Source organism: Oryctolagus cuniculus, chromosome 4 (assembly GCF_964237555.1).
Source record: "Oryctolagus cuniculus chromosome 4, mOryCun1.1, whole genome shotgun sequence".
NCBI classification, from domain to species: domain Eukaryota; kingdom Metazoa; phylum Chordata; class Mammalia; order Lagomorpha; family Leporidae; genus Oryctolagus; species Oryctolagus cuniculus.
In genome coordinates, this window is record NC_091435.1 from 47,169,260 (window position 1) to 47,190,565 (window position 21,306).

A 21,306-nucleotide genomic window follows, 5' to 3' on the forward strand; every position below is an offset into this window, starting at 1 on the left:
TGCAGATACAGATACATAGGCTTCAAGGAGTGTACCTCATATGCTGATTCTCCCTCCTCCTCTCCGAAATGGTGTACATCCCACCCTTCAACTTTTCAAATTAATATATTTCAGATATATCTTGACTCAGGTTAGACTGTTTAGAAAGTCCAATAAACTGATAACAGTTTCAAATGACAAATAAATTGCATCCCTACATTCTCTTCATTTCTATCTTAATTTTAAGTTAATTTGTGTAATTTAAAAATCGTCAAGGAAATTTGGATCTTCATAATCAAATTGGTTTTTAATCACATAAAACGGGTGATCACCATCAAAGGAGAGATAGGTATATGTATTTATTTATTTATTTTTGACAGGCAGAGTGGACAGTGAGAGACAGAAAGGTCTTCCTTTTTGCCGTTGGTTCACCCTCCAATGGCCGCCGCAGCTGGCACGCTGTGGCCTGCGCACCGCGCTGATCTGAAGCCAGGAGCCAGGTGCTTCTCCTGGTCTCCCATGGGGTGCAGGGCCCAAGCACTTGGGCCATCCTCCACTGCACTCCTGGGCCACAGCAGAGAGCTGGCCTGGAAGAGGGGCAACCAGGACAGAATCTGGCGCCCTGACCGGGACTAGAACCTGGTGTGCCAGCGCCGCAAGGCGGAGGATTAGCCTGTTGAGCCATGGTGCCGGCCAGATAGGTATATGTATTTAACTTTATATTGTTGGTTTTGTTTCACTTTACTTTCATCTGCCATTGTTATTTTCTTACAAGGAAAATAAAGGATTACTAACTAATAGTATTATTCCATATAAATCACAAATAAAAAGCATGTATTGATCTGTAAGTGTGGCCCATTATTTAATTAGCTTTGAAAAGTTCACACCTTCTGCACATCTTGAACTTGAACCTTCACTCTCATTCTTTCTTTATCTATTGTCTACCTAACATTGCTTAGTTATACTGTCTAGCTTCCCTCTGGAAGTAATCAGTAAGACAGAATCCTACATGATTAGCCTTCTTCCCCAAATGTGCAAAATTGTGACTCTCCAGTTGTTAAGTAAAGATATATAATTACAGAATGCATGATTAGGGATTGTTCTTGAAAAGGTACTCATAACAAGGTCATGCAAGAATTTCTAAATAATTATGAAATGTTCATACAGGTAGAGTAGGATGATTGAGAGTAGTATCTTGGAAAAGGAGGTTGAATCATTATGTCATCTGTCACATATAATTTTATTTACCCTATTTCTCTAATTTATTACATTTTAGAACTTCTGATTGAGCAAAAATACCTACTAGAAATTATTTGGGGGAGGGGGTTGGCACTGGGGTACAGTGGGTTAAAACCCTGGCCTGCAGTGCCAGCATCCCATATGGGCACCCATTTGACTGATGCGCCCGGGAAGGCAGCTGAGGATGGCCCAAGTCCTGGGGCCCCTGCACTCACATGGGAGACCCAGAAGAAGCTCCTGGCTCTTGGCTTCTAATTGGCTCAACTCCAATCATTGCAGCCATTTGGGGAGTGAGCCAGCAGATGGAAGACCTCTCTCTGTCTCTCTCTCTCTCTGTAACTCTACCTTTCTAATAAATAAAATAAATATTTATAAATATTTTAAAAAATTTATTTGGGGGATACTGTGAATCTTCTATGTCCATAATTTACATAGGCCTTTTTTTCTTTTCCTTTACTTTTTTAAAATTTATTTTAGTGTAACATAACCCGATGACCAGTGTTTAAAGATTTCAAGGTCCTAAAATTAGTTTAAGAACTCCTCCTTGGGCCAGCACTGTGGCATAGTGGGTAAAGCCACCATCTGCAACACTGGTATCCCATATGGCCTCCAGTCGGAGTACCGGTAGTTCCAGCTTTGCTCCAGCTCTCTGCTGATGTGCCTAGGAAAGCAGTGAAAGATGGCCCAAGTGCTTGGGCCCCTGCACTCATGTGGGAGACCCAGAAGTTTCTGGCTCTTGACTTCTGTCTGGCCCAGCCCTGGCCATTGTGGCCATTTGAGAATTGAACCACCGAATGAAGATTATCTCTCTCTCTCTATCTCTCTCTCTCTCTTTCTCTCCCTGTCTCTCTCTGCCTTTCTCTCTCTGTAACTCTCTGCCTCTCAAATAAGTATATAAATCTTAGCAAAAAAAAAAAAAAAACCTCCTCAATGGAGGTGGTGTTGCTGAAATTTCAGTTTTATTCTTGGATTTCAATGCCCCATAAAGCATAAAAGCATTCAAGGGAATAAGGACTTAAGGACTCATTTTTTCCAAGTTGGAAAACCTCTCTATAGGATTCTAAAGCTGCCAAACATACAGTTCTCTTTCAAGTCCCACTAGAAAACTATTTTTCACCCACAGCTGGCTCTGATGATTCTAAGTGCTTGAGTGGCTAAATACATAAATAAAGATAAAGGGGCTAGGTTTTTCTATTGACCTTGAAAATAATGCAACACAAATTTTGTTAAGTCCTTCCTTCATAGTCTGAAGACTTTATAAGCTATAAATGATTATGAATATATAGGTAATTGTAGATTGATAAGGCAAATAATATAAACAAGTAAAGGAATCTACCAGTACATATCAAAAGGTTTTTGGGAAATAACAGATAAGTTTATATTGGTGCTAAAAATTTTGAAATTCATGCAACATTTTTTCATAATATGTACTGTCCATTAGCTTTTTGAAGACCCCTTGTAGAATAGATAGGAGCCAAAATATGTCCTTGTAGATTAATAAAGGGACCTGTGTGGCACTATCTTTTCCTTCTATGTGATTGTCTTAAGGAAAAAATAAGAACTTTAAATTTCATGGCTACCAACTAGAATTTTTCTGTAAATCAAATGTTACATTAATTTCATTCCACATAACAGTATTTTCGAGTTTAAAAAGGTATTGATAATTTGTTGAATATAGATAGCTCACAATGAATACCATTTATATGTGATACAATTATTATTTATCGTTTTAAGAAGATTTATTTATCTATTTGAGAGGCAGAGTTACAGGGTGGGGGAGATCTTCCATCTGCTGGCTCACTCACTAAATGGCCGCAATGGCTGGAGCTGGGCCAGACCAAAACCAGAAAGCCGAAGCCTCTTCCAGGACTCCCATGTGGGTGCCGGGCCCAAGCATTTGGGCCATTTTTGCTGTTTTCCTAGATGCATAAGGAGGGAATTCGATTGGAAGTGGAGCAGCCAGGACTCAAACTGGCACCCATGTGGGGATGCTGGCATTGCAGGAGATGGTTTAACCTGCTCGTCACAGCACTGGACCCAATAGTTGCCCTTTTTAAAAGACTATTTTTATAGCAGTTTGAGGTTCAAGCAAAATTTAAAGGAGGGTTCAGAGACTTTCCATATACTTGCTTTCCACACACATTTTCAATATCCCGCATTGGAGTAGCACGTGTGTTCCAGTTGATGGAGCTACATCAATACACCAGGGTCCGCATTTTACACAGGAAGTCACCCTTGGTTGGATGCTCTCTAAGGGTCTGGACAATATATAATGACATGTATCCACTGTTTAGTACCATACAGAATAACTTTATTGCCAAAAAAAGAAAAGGAAAGAAAAAAACTTCTATACTCACCTTTTTGACTTCCTCAACCTCATTCAATAAGTTTTTCATATTGAAGTCGAAAAGTTGATGTTGACTTTACACAATGATTGTTTCTGCAATCATTTGAAATATTCATACAAATCATTTGTTTTCTTTCAGGATTTCATTCAGTGTATTTTGATTTGTTAGAAGTTTAATAATATAAAAATGTCCTCATTTCAATTTAGGGTGAAAAGCAATATAATAAAAAATCGTGGGGTGGTGTTTTGGTGTGGCGGGTTGGGCTGCCAGCTGTGACGGCAGCATTCTGTATGAGCGCTGCCGATTTGTGTCTCGGCTGCTCCACTTCCAATCCAGCTCCCTGTTAATGGACTGGGAAAGCAGCAGAGCATGGTCCAAGTGCTTATACTCCTGCCACTGAAACTGGAGATGTGGAGCAAGCTCCTGGCTCCCAGCTTGTATGTGGTCCTGCCCTGGCATTTGCAGCCATCTGGGGAGTGAACTGGAGGATGGAAGAGCTCTCCCTGTCTCTCTCTCTCTCTCTCTCTCTCTGTAACTTTCAAATAAACAAATAAATCTTTAAAAAATGCTTTTTCAGAATTTGTATAGCTTTTCTTTGACTTTTTGATGATTTTGAATTTAAATTTCAAAAAATTAAAATAAATGGAATAACCTGGCACATTCAAAATATTTGCATTATTTTTGTTAAACTGTAATTTTGCTATTCTTCCCTCACCTCTAAATTCCTTTATATAAAATAAAGTTAATTAAGGAAGAGAATAAGGTAACATAAAGCTTATTAAATAATTAAATAGATGTACAAAAACTTCTTACTCTTTACTTTCGGTTTGTCTCAAGTTCTACTTTCTTGCTACCCCTGTCTGGGATTCTTTTTCAAGACTGCTCATTTAAACAGCCTCTTCATATTGTTTAGTCAGCCATTTATATATGATTTTAAAAGATGGTATATCAAACGTGTAGTTCAATTTCTCATCAAAAACGCAATAACTGTATTAATTTATTCAAATACAATTGAATAAATATTAATGCATTGCTACTTATGTCTAAATTTCCAGGGTATGTTAAAGTGTTTGAAAAGGAAAATCTAAAAATCAATTTAATAAGTAAGTAAATGGGCCACAAAATGAGCCCTCAAAAAGGGACTAAATAGTAATAAAAATAAAACTTAAACTATATTATCATGAGGCAGGCATTTAGCTTAGAGTGAAGATTGAATTAAGATGACCACATTCCAAATGATAGCCCCTTGCTTTGATACCCAGCTACTGTCTTCAATTTCCTGTTAATTCAAACCTTGAGAGGGAGAAGGTCCTGGCTCACATGACTGGTTCCTTCCACTCATCTGGGAGAAGTGAATTGAATTCCTGACTCCAAATTCAGCCCAGCACAGTCCCAGCAATTGCGGACATATGGGGGAATGAACCAGAGGATGGATGTCTCTCTCTGTCTCTCTGCCTCTCAAATAAATAAATAGTCATGAACATGAATGGCATTTTCACTCATTCACCAAATACTGATTGTAAAGTTGATATGTGACAGACGCTGTTGTAGATGCTTGGAGTGCAGAAGTTATTAAAATAGGCAAAAGTCTCTGCTCTCTGACACAATTTGTTGGTCTAATTATCGTGTTTTAATGAAGTTATCTTTTGGCAGGCTCAGACCTTGTCACAGGTGATTCACAAGCTGCTTGGCGTACATGGCAATCCTATATTTCTGACAATGCAGTGTTCTGGACATCACCAGGATCATCATAATACAATGGCGTGTTTCCTCAGTTTGGCATATAATTACATAAATGAGGGGTAACAAACAATTCAACAAATATAATGCTTACTTAGGATATTGCTAAACAAGGACAGTGTTAAATATTATGAGTTGTACAAATATCTTCTCGGGAAAAATTTAAAAATAAAAAAGTTCAAGTCTTTGGTTGAGCTGGAAAATAGACTAGCTTTCTAAACTAGGCATGCTCTCAGCCAGATAAGATTATGTCAAAGAGGGTACCATTCCCTTTTGTAAATCACAGTGAGATAAGTCACTTGTACTGATGAGAAAGATGGATTCCTCAGGAATGTCAGGTATATCGCTATGAAAAACAGATCAAGTCTTTTTTTTTTTTTTTATCCAGTTGTCTTTCTGATCCTTCTTAAAGTTGTATACCTTTAAACTGAAGTGCTAACAAAAAAGTATTCTATTTCCCTCCAATTGTTGCTTTCTGTAACACCTTAACCATAACTACTATAGGTAAGCCCCTTTCTTCTCTCTGTCACAGGCCCCTCAAGGCACTTCATAAACAATGGCTATCAGTTCTGAAGACTATGTTAATCTCATTATCAATTTTATCAGATGTGTTTACCTTTGACAGTAAATTTTATCAACACATATATTTTATAGAATGTATATTTGATGGACTGTGAATCTTGCATTCATGTAATTCTCATTGAGCATTGTTTGGAGAGATTTAATAAGGAAACATTTAATATAAAGGAGAATAAAATAGAAGAAAATGTCACCAACATTTCATATGATATGAAAGGGTAGAATTCTCTGGATGAGGCATCAAATGTGACACTTTCTCGATTCCATGAGACTACGATGAACTCATTGTTGGGTCCACATTGTAAGGTCAAGTTACGTAATTAGAAAAAACTCATGGATGTAAAAAGGCATTCATAACCCTTCTATAGGCCAGGTAAATAAAATAATAATAAAAGTGTGTTAGTTCCATGAGAGACCTCTCTGACAAAGTTCCATGTCAAGGCAGAAATCTAAACACCTGTGTCTTCAGCTATAGTGGCTGCTGCCTCTTCCTCGCCCTCTAGTGGAGCACATAGACTATAACACTTTTGTTGGCCAGGGGCTTGACTATTAAAAAATAAAATAAAATTATGAAATCCACTGGAGTATTGGTGTTTGGCATTACTCCTTTGTTTGTTTAGATGTGATGGTACATCCAACAAATGGACTTTCTGTATGTGAACTTGACTTGAAATTTATTATAGCAGTTATTCTCTAGAGTGAAATGGAAAAATGTTCCAGTTTCTCTTACAACTTTATATGCTTGTGTTCCCAAATAGAATTAGTTAACATCTGAGCTGAATAAACTAACCAAGTAGTAGAAATTACAAATTTGCTGTTTTTCAAATCAAAAGAATATAATATGCACATTTCAATATTTTCACGCCACAATTAAGAGCTGAGGAAAGGTATAATCATTTTTCTAGAAATATATTTATATTATCAGTATAATATTGATGATTTTAAGTGTTGCATGTTTAATCTTTCTAACCATGTTTATTTTTCAAATTGAGCTACCTATGAGTTTCACTCATTTGTGTAAAACATAATTTTTTTTAATTTAAGGAAATCTACTTGATGTATAAAAAACAGAGTTTGAAATGAAAGAAGTTTCCTTTTCACCTTGGGAAATATTGCATAGATAAAGATGACTTGACATTAATATGTGGACTACCTGCCACATTTTAAGTTATTTATCATTATTTAACCACTGAATTGACGTGATGTAATAGGGATCACTGACCCACAGTCTAGTCTAGGAGACAAATTGGAAAAACAGGCAAGGTTATTTGGGCACTTTTGGAAACCAGAGCATCCGTGAAAAATCACCAATGTTTGACACTGTTGAATATAAGATCTCTATGACTTAATATGGAATATTTTCTCCAGTTCCCAGTGGAATTGACAAATATGGTTAGACCAGCACATAATCAGTTAATTTTTCTGTATTGAGTAATGCTATTTTATGTTCAGGCTTAAAAGATCCTTTAGAAACAGAATTGAAGACACGTTTTCCCAGAATATAGCTCTAAAGGGCATTTAATAATGTTCTACCACCTTTGGTCTTATGTGAAAACATACTTCATTGCACTTACATTTTACCTGAACCGTGATATAGCAGCTGATGTGACCCCCTTAAAAATTACCCTTTAATCAATAGTAACATCAAAGTAATAAATTAAAATCAAAATAATATTCCTGTTACTTGCTATATTGAACTGTATAAAAACACATTGAGGAAAGGAAATTTCCACTCGATATTTAAAATTAGTTCATAATAACTGAAGGAACATGGGTGTTTCCTCTTCCTTGTGCTTGTAAACACAAATTCACTGTGTAAGAAAACATGAGTTTGTTTTGACAAAGGTTTTCTTATGCTTGTCAAGCCCATCAGATATGCTTTGACACTTAAAGTTTGTTCTCTTAATATACAGACATAGTTTGATAAAGCAATTATCCTCAAAGTATCATGATCCTGTGTTCAACATATCTGAAATAAAATAAGCATAGGTCACTACCCATTACGGTGCTGAATGGTGTTTTCATTCTTCCACACAGTGTCAGGTATGTATTTTGTCATTGGAGAACTTCAAATACTGGGCTGAAAACTCATATGCTTGAAACAGTTAAATCACAATGCAGGTCAGCAAATAATACAATACTTACAAGAGCGATGTAGGTAAAAATTAAAAATAAGAGTTCATGGTAAGGACAGCATAGTCTTAACTATGTACCCATGAGAAGGGTTTAGGGTTATATAGCGTCAGCTAACTACTGGAGAAGTAAGTTTACCTTGAACTTATAGGAAGATGTTTGGATTGATTAAACCATGTATTCCTATGTTCTTATAGAATCTGACTTCTTAATATTTTAATGTTTATATTTAGATATCCAAATAATTTCTATGTATTCTACAACTTTCACATGTTATCAGACTTGTAGCAAATATCACCTAGGAGCTCTAATCTAATAGAAACGTGAATCCTAGGCCTTGCCTTGGAATTACTCAACGAGATTCTGTATTTTAGCAAGCCTTGTTATAGAAAATACTGCTAGGCCAGTGCCACGGCTCAATAGGCTAATCCTCCACCTAGCAGTGCCAGCACACCGGGTTCTAGTCCCGGTCGGGGTGCCGGATTCTTTCCCGGTTGCCTCTCTTCCAGGCCAGCTCTCTGCTGTGGCCCGGGAAGGCAGTGGAAGATGGCCCAAGTGCTTGGGCCCTGCACCCCATGGGAGACCAGGATAAGTACCTGGCTCCTGCCTTTGGATCAGCGCAGTGCACCGGCCGCAGCGTGCCAGCCGTGGCGGCCATTGGAGGGTGAACCAACGGCAAAAGGAAGACCTTTCTCTCTGTCTCTCTCTCTCACCATCCACTCTGCCTGTCCAAAAAAAAAAAAAAAAGAAAAAAAAAGAAAAGAAAATACTGCTAGACAGTATATCAATATTGTATTTTCTTTGTATGTGTGTAAGAATAGACATGTACACATGAATGTATATTTGAGGGACTTCAATATATTAGTGAAAATGGAGTTGAAATATGTTTATTTCAGTGAAAAAAATTTAATTTTATTTAAGTCATACAAGCTTCTTTTATTTCATACATACCAATTTAGGAACATAGTGACACTTCCTCCCCTACTCTCCCTCCTGCCCACGGTCCAACCCTTCCTCCTCCTTCCTCTCACATTCTACCTCTTAATTTTTACAAAGATTTATTTTCAGTTTACTTAACAATCGTATAGTTAACCCTCCACTTAGTAAAAGAGTTCAACAGATAGTATAGAGAAAAAAAAAATGTATCTCAATGGAAGAGACAAAGGCTGTAAACAATCACCAAGTCTCAAAATGTCTATTTCACTCCAATACATTACATTTTAGGAACTCTATTAGTTACCTTGGATCAAGGAAAACATATATCTGTCTTTTGGGAACTGGCTTATTGGTGAAAAAATTTAAATGCATGCATACAAGGGGTCTTCAAAAGGTTCAAAGAAAACATGTGCTATGATGAAACAGTACGAATCTCAAAAAAAAATGCACCAGAATATGCTTACCTTTTTAATTCTAGGTTTCCACGAATATTCTGAAGTACCCTCGTGTGTGAGCACAAATGATTATTTCTCAAAAGTGGATTTATTAGTCTCTCATTGTGTCCTATCTGAGTCAAAACAGTGTCTTTACTCTCCTACCGCCTCACAACCATTCTCAGAGTTAGCTCAGAGCTTTGGGATGTTTGTCTTAGATTTTAAGATGAACTCTTGGCTTGTTTTGACTGCCTTTGGCAAGAGGAATGGAAAACTAGGAAGTAATGGTAGTAGTAAAGTTTGTTTTAAAACACTGAGAAATGTTTTAGAAGTAATTACAAAAGTGAATGTAAGATGCTGTTTTAAACATCATTGGTTATTTCTAGCAAGAGAACCTCATTTATAACTTTTTTTTTTTTACTTTTCTTTTGACAGTTTTATAACAATTGGATGAAATATTTTTTCAATTAATTCAGGCATGCTAATTTGTATATTGATTGCATAAATTTGGCATGTTTAAATTGAAGACATAGTAATTCAGTGGATATCCATGAAAATACAGTGAATTAATTTGTGCAACCTGCTGTGACTATTCTCAAATCCAAATTTCAGTAGTTGTCCTGAAAAAATTTTTGTAGTAGTTGTCACTGTCTTGTAAGAGGTTGTCTCTGATTTTCTTCACTCTTCTATTCACCTTTTGATACTTAGGTAACTGAACACTCTTTGTAAAGTTTTATGTAAATATTTTTCCTTTTTTTTTTTTTTTTGTATAATGGCAAGATCCTAACCATTGCCTTTGACTATGTGAAGAAAATGAAGCCACTAACATGTGTTACTCTTTTCTAACAGTAAAATAGTATGTGCTAAAGAAACATTAGGTTCTACACATAATTTCCCAATCTTTGGTCTTTAATTTTTTTTTTTTTTTTTTTTTTTTTTTTTTTTTTTTTTTGACAGGCAGAGTGGACAGTGAGAGAGAGAGAGACAGAGAGAAGAGAGAAAGGTCTTCCTTTTGCCGTTGGTTCACCCTCCAATGGCCGCCGCGGCCGGCGCACCGCGCTGATCCGATGGCAGGAGCCAGGAGCCAGGTGCTTTTCCTGGTCTCCCATGGGGTGCAGGGCCCAAGCACCTGGGCCATCCTCCGCTGCACTCCCTGGCCACAGCAGAGGGCTGGCCTGGAAGAGGGGCAACCGGGACAGAATCCGGTGCCCTGACCGGGACTAGAACCCGGTGTGCCGGCGCCGCAAGGCGGAGGATTAGCCTAGTGAGCCACAGCGCCGGCTTTGGTCTTTAATTTTGTTCCCCAGTCTTTGCCGAGGTTTTGGTTGACTATCCCTTCCTGAAGTTTTCATCTCCATTGTTGTTTCTGATTTTTCTCTTTACATTTAATTTACAATATGTACTCTGTTCAATTCATCACTGTAATCATTCAACTTCCTTCCGCCTTTTGGATATTTTATTTAATCAGAATTTGATTCCAAATCCACTTTTCCCCTCACTGTTTCTGGTCTTTCTGGGCAATTTTGTTTATTTCCAAGTATTAAGCAATGATTTCTGACTTGCAGTTTATATTTTGCCTTACATTCTGGGATTCTTACTTTGTGTCAAACTTGGCTTGAATATCTGTACCTATTTCTCAACATGTGCTAAATAGAATGTTATTTCCCCACCTTTCTTCTGCATCTCCAATTTGAATCAGTGAATTTCCTGTCAACTAATTGCATCATTAGACGGCTAATTAAATGAGAAGAAAATGTACAAGCGTACTTCAAGAAATTCATAGAAAATGTAATTAGAACATAATCTTGGGGCCGGGGGCCAATCGGTGGCAGCGCTGACCATAGCAGCCATTTGGGGAGTGAACCAACGGAAGGAAGACCTTTCTCTTTGTCTCTTTCTCTCACTCGTCTATAACTCTGTCAAATAAATAAATAAAAATCTTTAAAAAAAATAAAAAAGAACATAACCTTATTTTAGAGCAGAAAAGTTTTGAAATCCTAGAAGCGTGTTTTCATGGTACCCATGCCCATTGAATTTTGTAGATTTCCTGCTATAAGCCTCTTCCATTTTTTAATACTCTCATTGGATTTTTCCTTTTTTCCTATTGTCTAGGATTTAACTTTTGTAAATAGTTTCATTGTCTTTCTAATCCCTCATGTTCAATACTTATTATAATGCAATTTCTTGGCTCACTAGTCCACCAAAACAGAAGCCACAAAACTTCTCAAAATCTTCATGGCAGAAAGAAGTATTCTCATTTGAAGGAAGCTACATGAGGGTCAAAATGGGTTCGAAGCATTCCTGAGATCTAAATATGAAGAAAATGACATTGGAGCTCTGAATTGTAGACTTTCTAAGTCAATAGACATCAGACAGTAAGTCAAGAAGTTCCACAGTTTCATCAAGGTTTTGAAAGGGTGTGTAACATCAACAAACTAAGGGCTGTGATTACTTTGGCCGCCATAGCAGTGGGAAGAATAGCGGTGGAAGCAGCAGATTCCGAGAAGGCTTTACTAAGAAAGTTGTCCAGAACCGGGCCAGGCCTTGCAGCACAGCACATTAGGTCCCCACTTCAGGTGTCTGCCACCCACATTCAAGTGTCTGGTTCAAGTCCTGACTCCTCAGCTTCCTGCTGATTGTACCCTGGGAGGCACCTAGTGACAGCTCAAGTACTTCTGTCCCTGTCTTTGATGTGGGAGACCTGGATGGAGTTCCTGGCTCCTGGCTTCCGTATGACCCAGCCCTAGCTTTTGTGGGCATTTGGAGTTCTGTCTTTCCAAAAAAAATAAAAATAAAAATAAAAATGAAAAAAAAAAAAATAGTTGTCAAATCTAATTGTCACTTCTCAGCCAACTTCTTATTGGCTTTTTTTTTTTTTTTATATTGCATGCATCACTGTTAATGAACTGCCTTTGCAAATGCTTAACAAGCTTGGATTTTAATAAGCTAATCTCTTCTGTTTCTTTGCTGTTCTCTGTTTCTGCCTACTTTTTAAATATTGGTGTATGGGAGAGTTTCATCTATGGCCAACTGATCTTTCTGCCAACCCTTTGCTTACAGGAATGTACCTATTTATTTTTATACCCTAATGATTTCCAAAGTAACACCAGCCAAGGCACTTGTATCCTAATAGTTCATTTGTTCCTGGCTTTCCCTCAGGCCAGTCCAACTGGATAAACAAAAATTAAAATAGAAATCTTTATAACCCATGCCCACTCTCTCTCCTCAAACCTCTCTTGCATGCCTGACCACTTCCTCATGAAAGCCAGGGACTGAACAGCTTCCTAGACACTTCTGTCTACCTCGGGTCTCGTGATCAAGCTGTTGGGAAGTGTTATCCAGCCCCTGACTTACGTTTGTGTAGCCTGAGGCTCCACTGTTACTGCTCAGTGCCATACCATCTGGATCTCTCCTTTGAATCAAGGGGTTTTTAAATTTTTTTTAAAAAAGATTTATTTTATTTATTTGAAAGGCAGAGTTACAGAGAGAGAGTGAGAGAGATCTATCCACTGGTTCACTGTCCAATTGACAGGGCTGGGCCAGGCCAAAGCCAGAAGCCTGGAATCCCATCCTGGCCTCCCATGTGGATGCAGGCAGCCCAAGCACCTGGGCCATCTTGCACTGCCTTCGAAGGTGCAGTAGGGAGCTGGATTGGAAGTGGATCAACCAGGACTCAGAATGTACCCATATGGGATGCTGGTGTCACAGGCTGAACTATTGCACCACAACATTGGTCCCTGAATCAAGGTTTTCAAAAAAATGTGTTTCGGAATTATTTATTCATTTATTTATTAGAAAAGCAATGTGGGGAAAAAGAGAGAGAGAGAAAGAGAGAATCTTCCATCTAGTAGTTCAATCCCCAAATGGCCAGCCAGGTGGGGTCCAGGTCAAAATCAGGAGCTGGAGCTTAAGAATCTATCCGGGTTTCCCCCACGGGTGGCAGGGACACAAGCACCTGTGTGCCATCTTCCACAGCCTTCCTAGATTCATTAGCAGGAAAACAGTTGAAAGACAGAGTCGCCACGGCTCAGACCTGCACTGGGACATGGGATGCTTCCATTCCGAAAAGCAGCTTAACCTGCCGCAGCACAGTACCAACCCGACCGCATATTTTCAAAGTGTCAAACATGAGTTTCATACCTTATCTGTACCAACCCAAATTTCATATAATCCTTACAATGTCTTTATGAGATAGGATCTGTTATTGTCTGAAGTTCAATAAGAGTGACAGAGCCTGGGCAGTCCTAGGTTGATTTTATTTAAGAGTCCCAATGGTAATCTCTGTGTGATACTGGCTATCCTATTATGAGGGATCCTAATTGGTATTTAGTGTTTTAGTGTTTCTTTTTTTCTTCTTTTTATTTCTTCCATCCCTCCCCCTGCTCTTTCTTAAATATGTCAAGAGGACTTTCTAAATTACAAATTCAATTGTGTCTGTCCTGCTCACCCTCTCTACCCTCCATCCAGAGAACTATAGAACTCTCCGTAACCGCGCTCTTCCCTGGTCTTTTTCAGATACACTGACATTTCGAAATCTATAATAATAGAGGGGTTTGTCAGTGCCTCAAAAAAGCTTGTTTTTCAAAATTAGCCTCTTTTCTGAGATCATTTTCCTTTAAAATGCCCCATTTCTATATTCTACTCAACCTTCATTCCCTCCATAGAACTACTCTTTAACTCCAATGTCTCACTGGCAAATTTTCATGGTGGAATATAGTTTGTTTCTCATTAAAAATAAATGTTTTCATCTTCCATTTCCTCTTCTTATCTCCCTTCTGGGAGATTCTAGGCCAGTTTAGTTTGACTTTAAAAAGGCTGCTTCAGTTTTAACTATTTTATCTCTGCTTTTCTTCCGTTCCACCCAGGAAGGGTTCTCAAACAATGTGGACCACCAGGATCACCTGAGGATTTGGCTCACTTGTAGATTTCTGCATCTAGCTACCAAGATTGAGATTCAGTAAGTCATTGGTGGGAATAACGGGTCACTTTCTATGTGCATGCCAGACACTTCCACAGAAGAGAGGCCCTGGGCCAAAGGTAGGAAAGTACCATGTCCTATCCTATTAGTTTAATTGCTCCCTATAGTTCAGGTATGAGCAGCCACTGCTTGTGAAAATGTTGCTGATGCCTCTCTGAAGTCTGGAGTACATCGTACAGTCATTGCCAAGGGTATAGGAAGCATGTCCAGGTGATTTACAAGTCGCCCTTTGAAGAATGTTTCCATGCACTCTGTCCTGTCCTCCACCTCCTCTTTCCCTCATACTTCTTGTATCACAAATACTCTACACTCTATATGCTTGGGGCTGTGTGTGTGTGTTTGTGTGTGGCTCTGTTGCAGTCTATTCTGCTTTCATTTCTGTTCCATCTGTCTACCTGCCTGCAGTGCCTTGTGAGCCATTCTCCAACTAGTAACCTCCTGCCCATACTTTGAGGTGCAATTCTACTACCAATTTCCTGTTTTAAAGTTATTTATTTGAAAGACAGAGTTAGAGAGACACAGAGAGAGAAACACCCTCCTCCCCACCCCCAACAACACACACAGATTTTCTATCTTCTTCCCTCTCCAAAAGGTTGCAAGCTATGGGGCTGGGTCAGGTGTCTGGAACTCCATCCAAGTCTCCTACATTGGTGGCAAGAGCCCAAGCACTTGGGTCATCTTCTGTTATTTTCCCAGGCATATGAGTCAGGAGCTAGATTGCAAGTGGAACATCCGGAACTCCAACTTGTGCTCCTAAGCGATGCTGGTGTCCAGGACGGAGGGTTAAGCCCCTCCCACTTTCTTAATAAAGCCTTCTCTGAGTCAGCTGTCCTCACCTGTATCCTCCCCACTCTTACTATGGCCAAATTAATCACCCCCTTTGTTTATTGGCATCATATTTTTTAACTTCTCTCTGAAAGGATGCTGAAACTATATACTGTTTTGACTTTTTATCTATTGTGTTTGCCAGGGAAGTATCAAAGTTAGAGTGCCTACATCATTTGCATTCTATTCCCAGGCCAGGGATTGCATTATACTCACTTGAAACTCTTGTAACTTCCTTCAAACGGGACTGCCTCTTTCCACAGTGACAACAGATTTTAAACGTGAAAAGAGGACTAGCACAAGGAGGCCCCATGCATGTACAGGCCAGCATATTGCCATGTTCCTCTAAAAAATAGTTTTCAAATACTCACTCCCAATAAGATTTTAGTTTCTTTCCAGTTACAGACAAATGGTATTTCACCCAAGAACAATGCAATTGTTGTGCTGGAACTTTATACAGCTTGCTAGGGAGTCACCACTGTCTACGTCCTCTGTTTACTCTCCGTCATTATTTTCACTTCTGACAGACTTGGCACTTGCAGCCGGCTCTGCAGCCTCTGGTGACATAATGTGGGAAGAAGTTGGAGATACAAAGTAACAAGGCACACACAGAAAAGGGTACAGGGTCACTCTCTTCCCTCCCACTCCCCCAAGCCAGCCAACAAACCATCAGTGAAAGCTGTTAGTGTAAATTCAAGTGAAAACCGTGTTCTCAAAAACATAGTGTTTGTGGAATAAATATCTTATTAGTAACGCCTGTTCAAATTTATCTGGCTTTTACTACCTAGAGCTCTACCATTGATCACTGAACTTAAGGTTGCAAACATGTTTCACTTTCTGAAGTTGGGCAAGGAATGTAATAATCTGTTCTCTTGTTTTGAATAAGAAGGGATAGATGGGTGGGAGGATAATCCTGTTTACTGGGGGATGCTTTAAAAATGAGCATAGTTCTTAAAACATAAATCACAAAATTATTTGGCTGAAATGCATTGCAATTATATTATTCAACAAGGGGACTGGAAATGGGAGACTACTTGAAACCACAGTGTAAAGTTAAGTGAGGAAGTATAAGGACATCGCTATTTAGCCATTGGATTTGTAATGTTAAAGAAGAACTGTATCCAAATATTATCAAATTATTAGTGACAGAAAAGCTGAGTGGGGAGCTGTGACTTCAGCATTGTTTCTTTCTCAGAACCCAGAGACACCACAGCTAGTAGTGAGAGAAAGTTTTATTTGTATTATTTTTGCAGCACAGAATAAGGGGTGGGAGCTGACTGGCGCCTTCTGCTAGGGTTGAGATCCATTCCTTATGGTGCTGAAGGTCTTTCCAGTTTGGAAAACCAAAGTGTGCAGTGTGTGCACTGAAATCACTGTGCCAAATCTGTGTAAGAGCCCTGTTACCATTTGGTGTAGACCCGAAGAGCCTTTCTGAGCCACAGACGACTTGTAGACAGTTCTGATCACAAAGCACGCAATAAGGACTACTCCTACTTTCCCTTTTCATTATACAATCACCATTAAGATCCTTTTTAAATAAAACGCTCCAGTTCTTTGACTAACACACATTCCCCTGCCATTTCGTTCTTTTTTTTTCCTTTCACACGGCCCTATGACACCTCCATCAGAGTTTTCTGATGTCTTGGGGAAATTGAGCTAGGGAGCACATACAGCAAACAATACAATAGCTATACTTTCGTCGAAAATAAAGAGCGGTGCCTTTCTCTCCCCATCTCGACTCTGCACCACTGTCCCATCACAACTTCTGGGTTTCCCGCCCCATAGGCGACGCCCCGAACTCCCTCCGCACCCCCGCCCTGGCAGCTGGCCCGCAGAGCTGGGTGCGAGAGCGGTACTGCCTTCGCCCGCGGCCGCCACCGACGGCACTAGGACCCAGGGAGGCCGCCGAGCGCGGTTCGCAGAAAGGCAGCCAGACTCCTCCTTATCTCCAGTGTCAAACTTGACATCAGCCTGCGAGCGGAGCATGGTAACTTCTCCAGCAATCAGAGCGCTCCCCCTCACATCAGTGGCATGCTTCCTGGAGATATGCTCCTCTCACTGCCCTCTGCACCAGCAACATGGATTGTCACCTCTCCATCCTCCTCCTGCTCAGCGCCTCTGTTCTCCACTGCTTCGGGGAACTGACTCCGCAGCCTCCCAATGAAGGTAAGCCAGGTGCGACCACGCGCGCAGCCCTGCCCCGCGGGGCTCACGCTCCGCCGAGCACGTTCTCACCGGAGCCTTTTCACGCCGTCGAGGTGCCTCGGAACCGAGCAGCTGGCTCTGAGAGTAAGCGAAAGATGCGCTTTTATTTTCCGCTGCCTTCCAAAACACTTTGAGATAGCACTGCGTTGTCGAAACCTCCAAAATGTGTTTTTAATCTGATACCAATTCAAGCAATTACCGTGTTTGCCAATTTGAAGTAGAAAGAAAGAAAATTCTCCAGTCTTACAAACCAGTATGTTAATTGCCAAATAGCCAAGGCAGTATTTTATTTTCTAATTATGACCATGTGGTACTCAGAGAAGTTTAGAAGAAAATCCAACCCTCTGCTCGGGTCCTTTAGTATGCCTAAAGGTAATGACAGGTTGGTCCTACTTGGGAACAGGGCATTTATGAATGCACTAAAGAAAACTGGAGTTTGTGGAAGTGGAGGTGTGTGTGTTGATGTTACAACTGCTGCACTGAAGTGATGTGTACTCCGCCAGGCGATGGTTTATTCCATTGGTACAGGTTCTAACGAGCAGCATATGCCACATTACCATAAGTAATATTTGCAGGAATTACAATAAGCTTAAGTTGGATTCTCTTTGTTTAAGGGCTTATAGACAAATAGGAGAACGTATTTAGTGAACAGTGAATAGCTCCTGGGTAGAGATAGTAAATAACTCAATAGCAAATTAAGAAAGAATGTGCATATGCAGCAGATGGCATTTCCTTGATGTTGGGTTATTTATTTTCTTTGAAATGGGCATTCATCCCTTTTCAATGGATTAAAGTGCAAACGTAATAGTAAGGGCATCACTGTTGCCTATAAGATTGTGTCCTTAATAGATACAATGCTTTTTTTTTTTTCCTGTAAACCTTTTGTGATCTAGTTCTAATGGTTTGTGAATACAATCACTAACTCTTAAGATAAACTTCTCTAAATAATTGATCGCTTTACGGCAACACTTACATCTTTGATTTCCTATTAATGATTTTGAACTTACAACATTTAGCAGTTTATTTTCCAAGTTGGCAATACTAAGTAATTGATGTGCACACACACACACACACACACACACACATATATATAAAACTCAAAATATATTGTCAAGCCAATATTGCTGTATACATTATTTTTAAAATGCAAGGAAAAGTAAAATATTTAGAAACTTTTCCATTAAATATAAAATCTGCCTGTGATATTTGGTGACCTATTTTCACTACTAATAAAACAGTTTAATTTCTTTCTCTCCTTAGTGACTGCTTTCAGCAATTTAGCAAATTTCATAAAATTTTCTTTTTTAAATGATGAAATTAAAGAGTCTGAAATAGCAGAATGAAGAATCATCTTCCCACAAATGACTTTTTTTTTACAAACCAAAATAATATGTTTATTTGAAAGTAATAATCAATCAATACTCATGAATGAAAGGCAAAAGTAATCATCTGTATAATGAACAAGATGTAATTTGAAATTAGTGCTTTAACCCTATTCTTTAAAGATTTAAAAACGTTGGCTGTTGCCAAAAAATAGTATTATAATTCCCACTTTGCAATGACAAATTGTGTCTTTCCAGATGGAATGAACATAAACCATTTAGGTAATGGATGGCACTGAATTAATAATGCTCAGGAATACAGCTGACAATCATGATTTTTGCAAAAAACATGTTTCATGTAAATTTCTAGAAAAAACTGACATATAAAAATTTATTCACACCTATGTAATATTAATGGATATTAGTTTAATATAACAGAAATCATCCAAAACAGATTGTTTTTAAGCCATACTTTATGTATGTTTTGGTATATAATGGATATAATCACACAGGCAGGTAGACATTAACAATATGCATATAGAAAGATAAATATATTGAGAAAACTGATGTAAGGACATTTAATCTGCTTGGATAAAAGTTTACCTGTTTACCTATCCATTGTTTATGGGGTGATTCCTTCGATCTCATGTCCTATGGGTAGGGTGTCCTTTCCCATCTGAGGTTATGAAAGGAGATTTCAACTTTTTTAAAATGAATTATTTAATTTAGGAAATATTTGAGCAATATTTCCAATATTAATCCCATAGTAGTTGAGTTGAATAACATGAAGAACTCTTAGCAGTTCAGTTGAATAACAAGAAGAGCAAAAATTCCAAGTATGTGCCAAGACTTCTATGTGTAATTTAAAAAAAGGTAATGCCTCTGACAATTCATACATGAAGTGGTAAGGATCAAATGAATCTTATTAATGTAGTTTTTATAGAATTTTTGGAAAATGAAATATAAAACACTAGGTTGAATTTAAAATAGGATATTCAAAATTATATTTTAACACTTTAGAAAATTTATGAGATATTTACTGGAACATATTTAATGGAACACATTCTGCTACCAACATGAAGTTAATCATAATAGAGCTAAAATAGAACAAAATAAGGCCCTTTATTTAATTTCTAGGAAACTTAATGTTGTGTGTATTTTAAAGAAAAAAATGGAGATTTAATATTGAAATACCAATACTGAAATGTCATGGGTTCATGATAAGAAAACTAACTTCAGAAAAAGTCTGAATTATTCATCTAGTAATCCAGTTACAAACAACTTTCTAATATGCTTTCATGAACTGATGTCAGATGACAATTTGTATCACTGTTTCCTTCACAGTGAAAATGGATGTTCATAATTTTAATGATCACTTAAACCAAGAATTGGCCTACATGCTTAAAACTATAAAGCCTTGGTAAAATCTTACCAGCTCTTTGTTTATATGATGTAAGATTTCCAATGGGAAATCCATTCCTTTTCATGGCAAAATATTATTTCTACACAATGTTTTATTATAAAAGTTCCTATGTTTGTTTTCCCATCCTAGATGGATTAAGATAATGGTAAGTGTAGATACGAGTAACTTTGGAAAGAGGTTAAAATTTGATTTAAAGTGAAGTTATTGCTGTTATTAGTTCAACTTCTTTTAGAATTGGATAAAGTTCTCCCTTTAAACACATTAATACATTTGAAGCAGTCTCAGGCAGAATACACTGCTTATTCATCACTATATAATACAATAAACCATTTTCCATCTAAAAGTGTTCATAAATTGGATTAAGATTTATCCATAGAGCTCTTTGCATCAAAGACCAGAGTTTTCAAAATAAAACTTAATAAAATTATTTATATACTACTTATTTGGGGAAGACTTTTTTTTTAGAGACTGAGACACTGTTCTATGCAATACATTTCCTTGAACACAAATTTCATCAGTACTAGAGGAGACTATATGATTGCTTAAAGCTTAAAAGTAGAATCTGCAGATGCGTGCTATGTGTTTCCCTTTGAGTATAAGGCAAAAAATGGAGACAATGAATGTTTTGAATAGATTACTTTTCTTTTAAAACACTATTGTTAATTGACATTATTTTTCATACATTAAAAACATCCTCAGATAAGAATATATTGTGATTGAAACATTAATAAAATATCATAACATCTTTATAGAGCTTTTGGTGAGGAGAGAACATTGCTTTTAATAAATTTCTTCAAGCTAGACTAAATAACTGAATGCACTATACATTTTTGTAATTTAATAGCTCTCCTAACAGCTTTCTCCTACACACCCCCCAACAGTTATAACTGTGCTATTTGCCTCGAGGTAGGAGAAACCTTAATTTCACTATTTTATAACCCACAACAGTTAACACTTGACCTAGGTCATTAACAGGATTATCAGCAAATTTGTTTAAGCTTTTACTGACAATCTGAATTGCTATGATAATATTTTGATTGTACCGGAAAGAAACTTCATGTAACCTTTCAAAATCTATCATGAAATTAATTCATTCTGAATCTACATCTTCCTATAGATCAATATTGATGATAATAATTCAAGTGGGGAAAATATTCACTTTGAT

The 21,306-nt window shown here is 38.0% G+C and overlaps 1 protein-coding gene and 1 long non-coding RNA gene across 3 annotated transcripts in view; one reads left to right on the plus strand and one right to left on the minus strand.

Annotated features, from left to right (window-relative positions):
* The window catches only part of LOC103350574 (uncharacterized), a 49,388-nt gene that overhangs the window by 24,969 nt on the left and 3,113 nt on the right, over positions 1 to 21,306 (minus strand). The window lies entirely within an intron of this gene.
* EPHA3 (EPH receptor A3) overlaps positions 17,074 to 21,306 on the plus strand; it is a 401,167-nt gene continuing 396,934 nt past the window's right edge. For both annotated transcript variants that reach the window (XM_002716757.5, XM_008267088.4), the window contains exon 1: positions 17,074 to 17,357. In XM_002716757.5, coding sequence (XP_002716803.2) covers positions 17,270 to 17,357 — 88 coding nt within the window. In that variant the 5' untranslated portion in view covers positions 17,074 to 17,269. The remainder of the gene's footprint in view (positions 17,358 to 21,306) is intronic.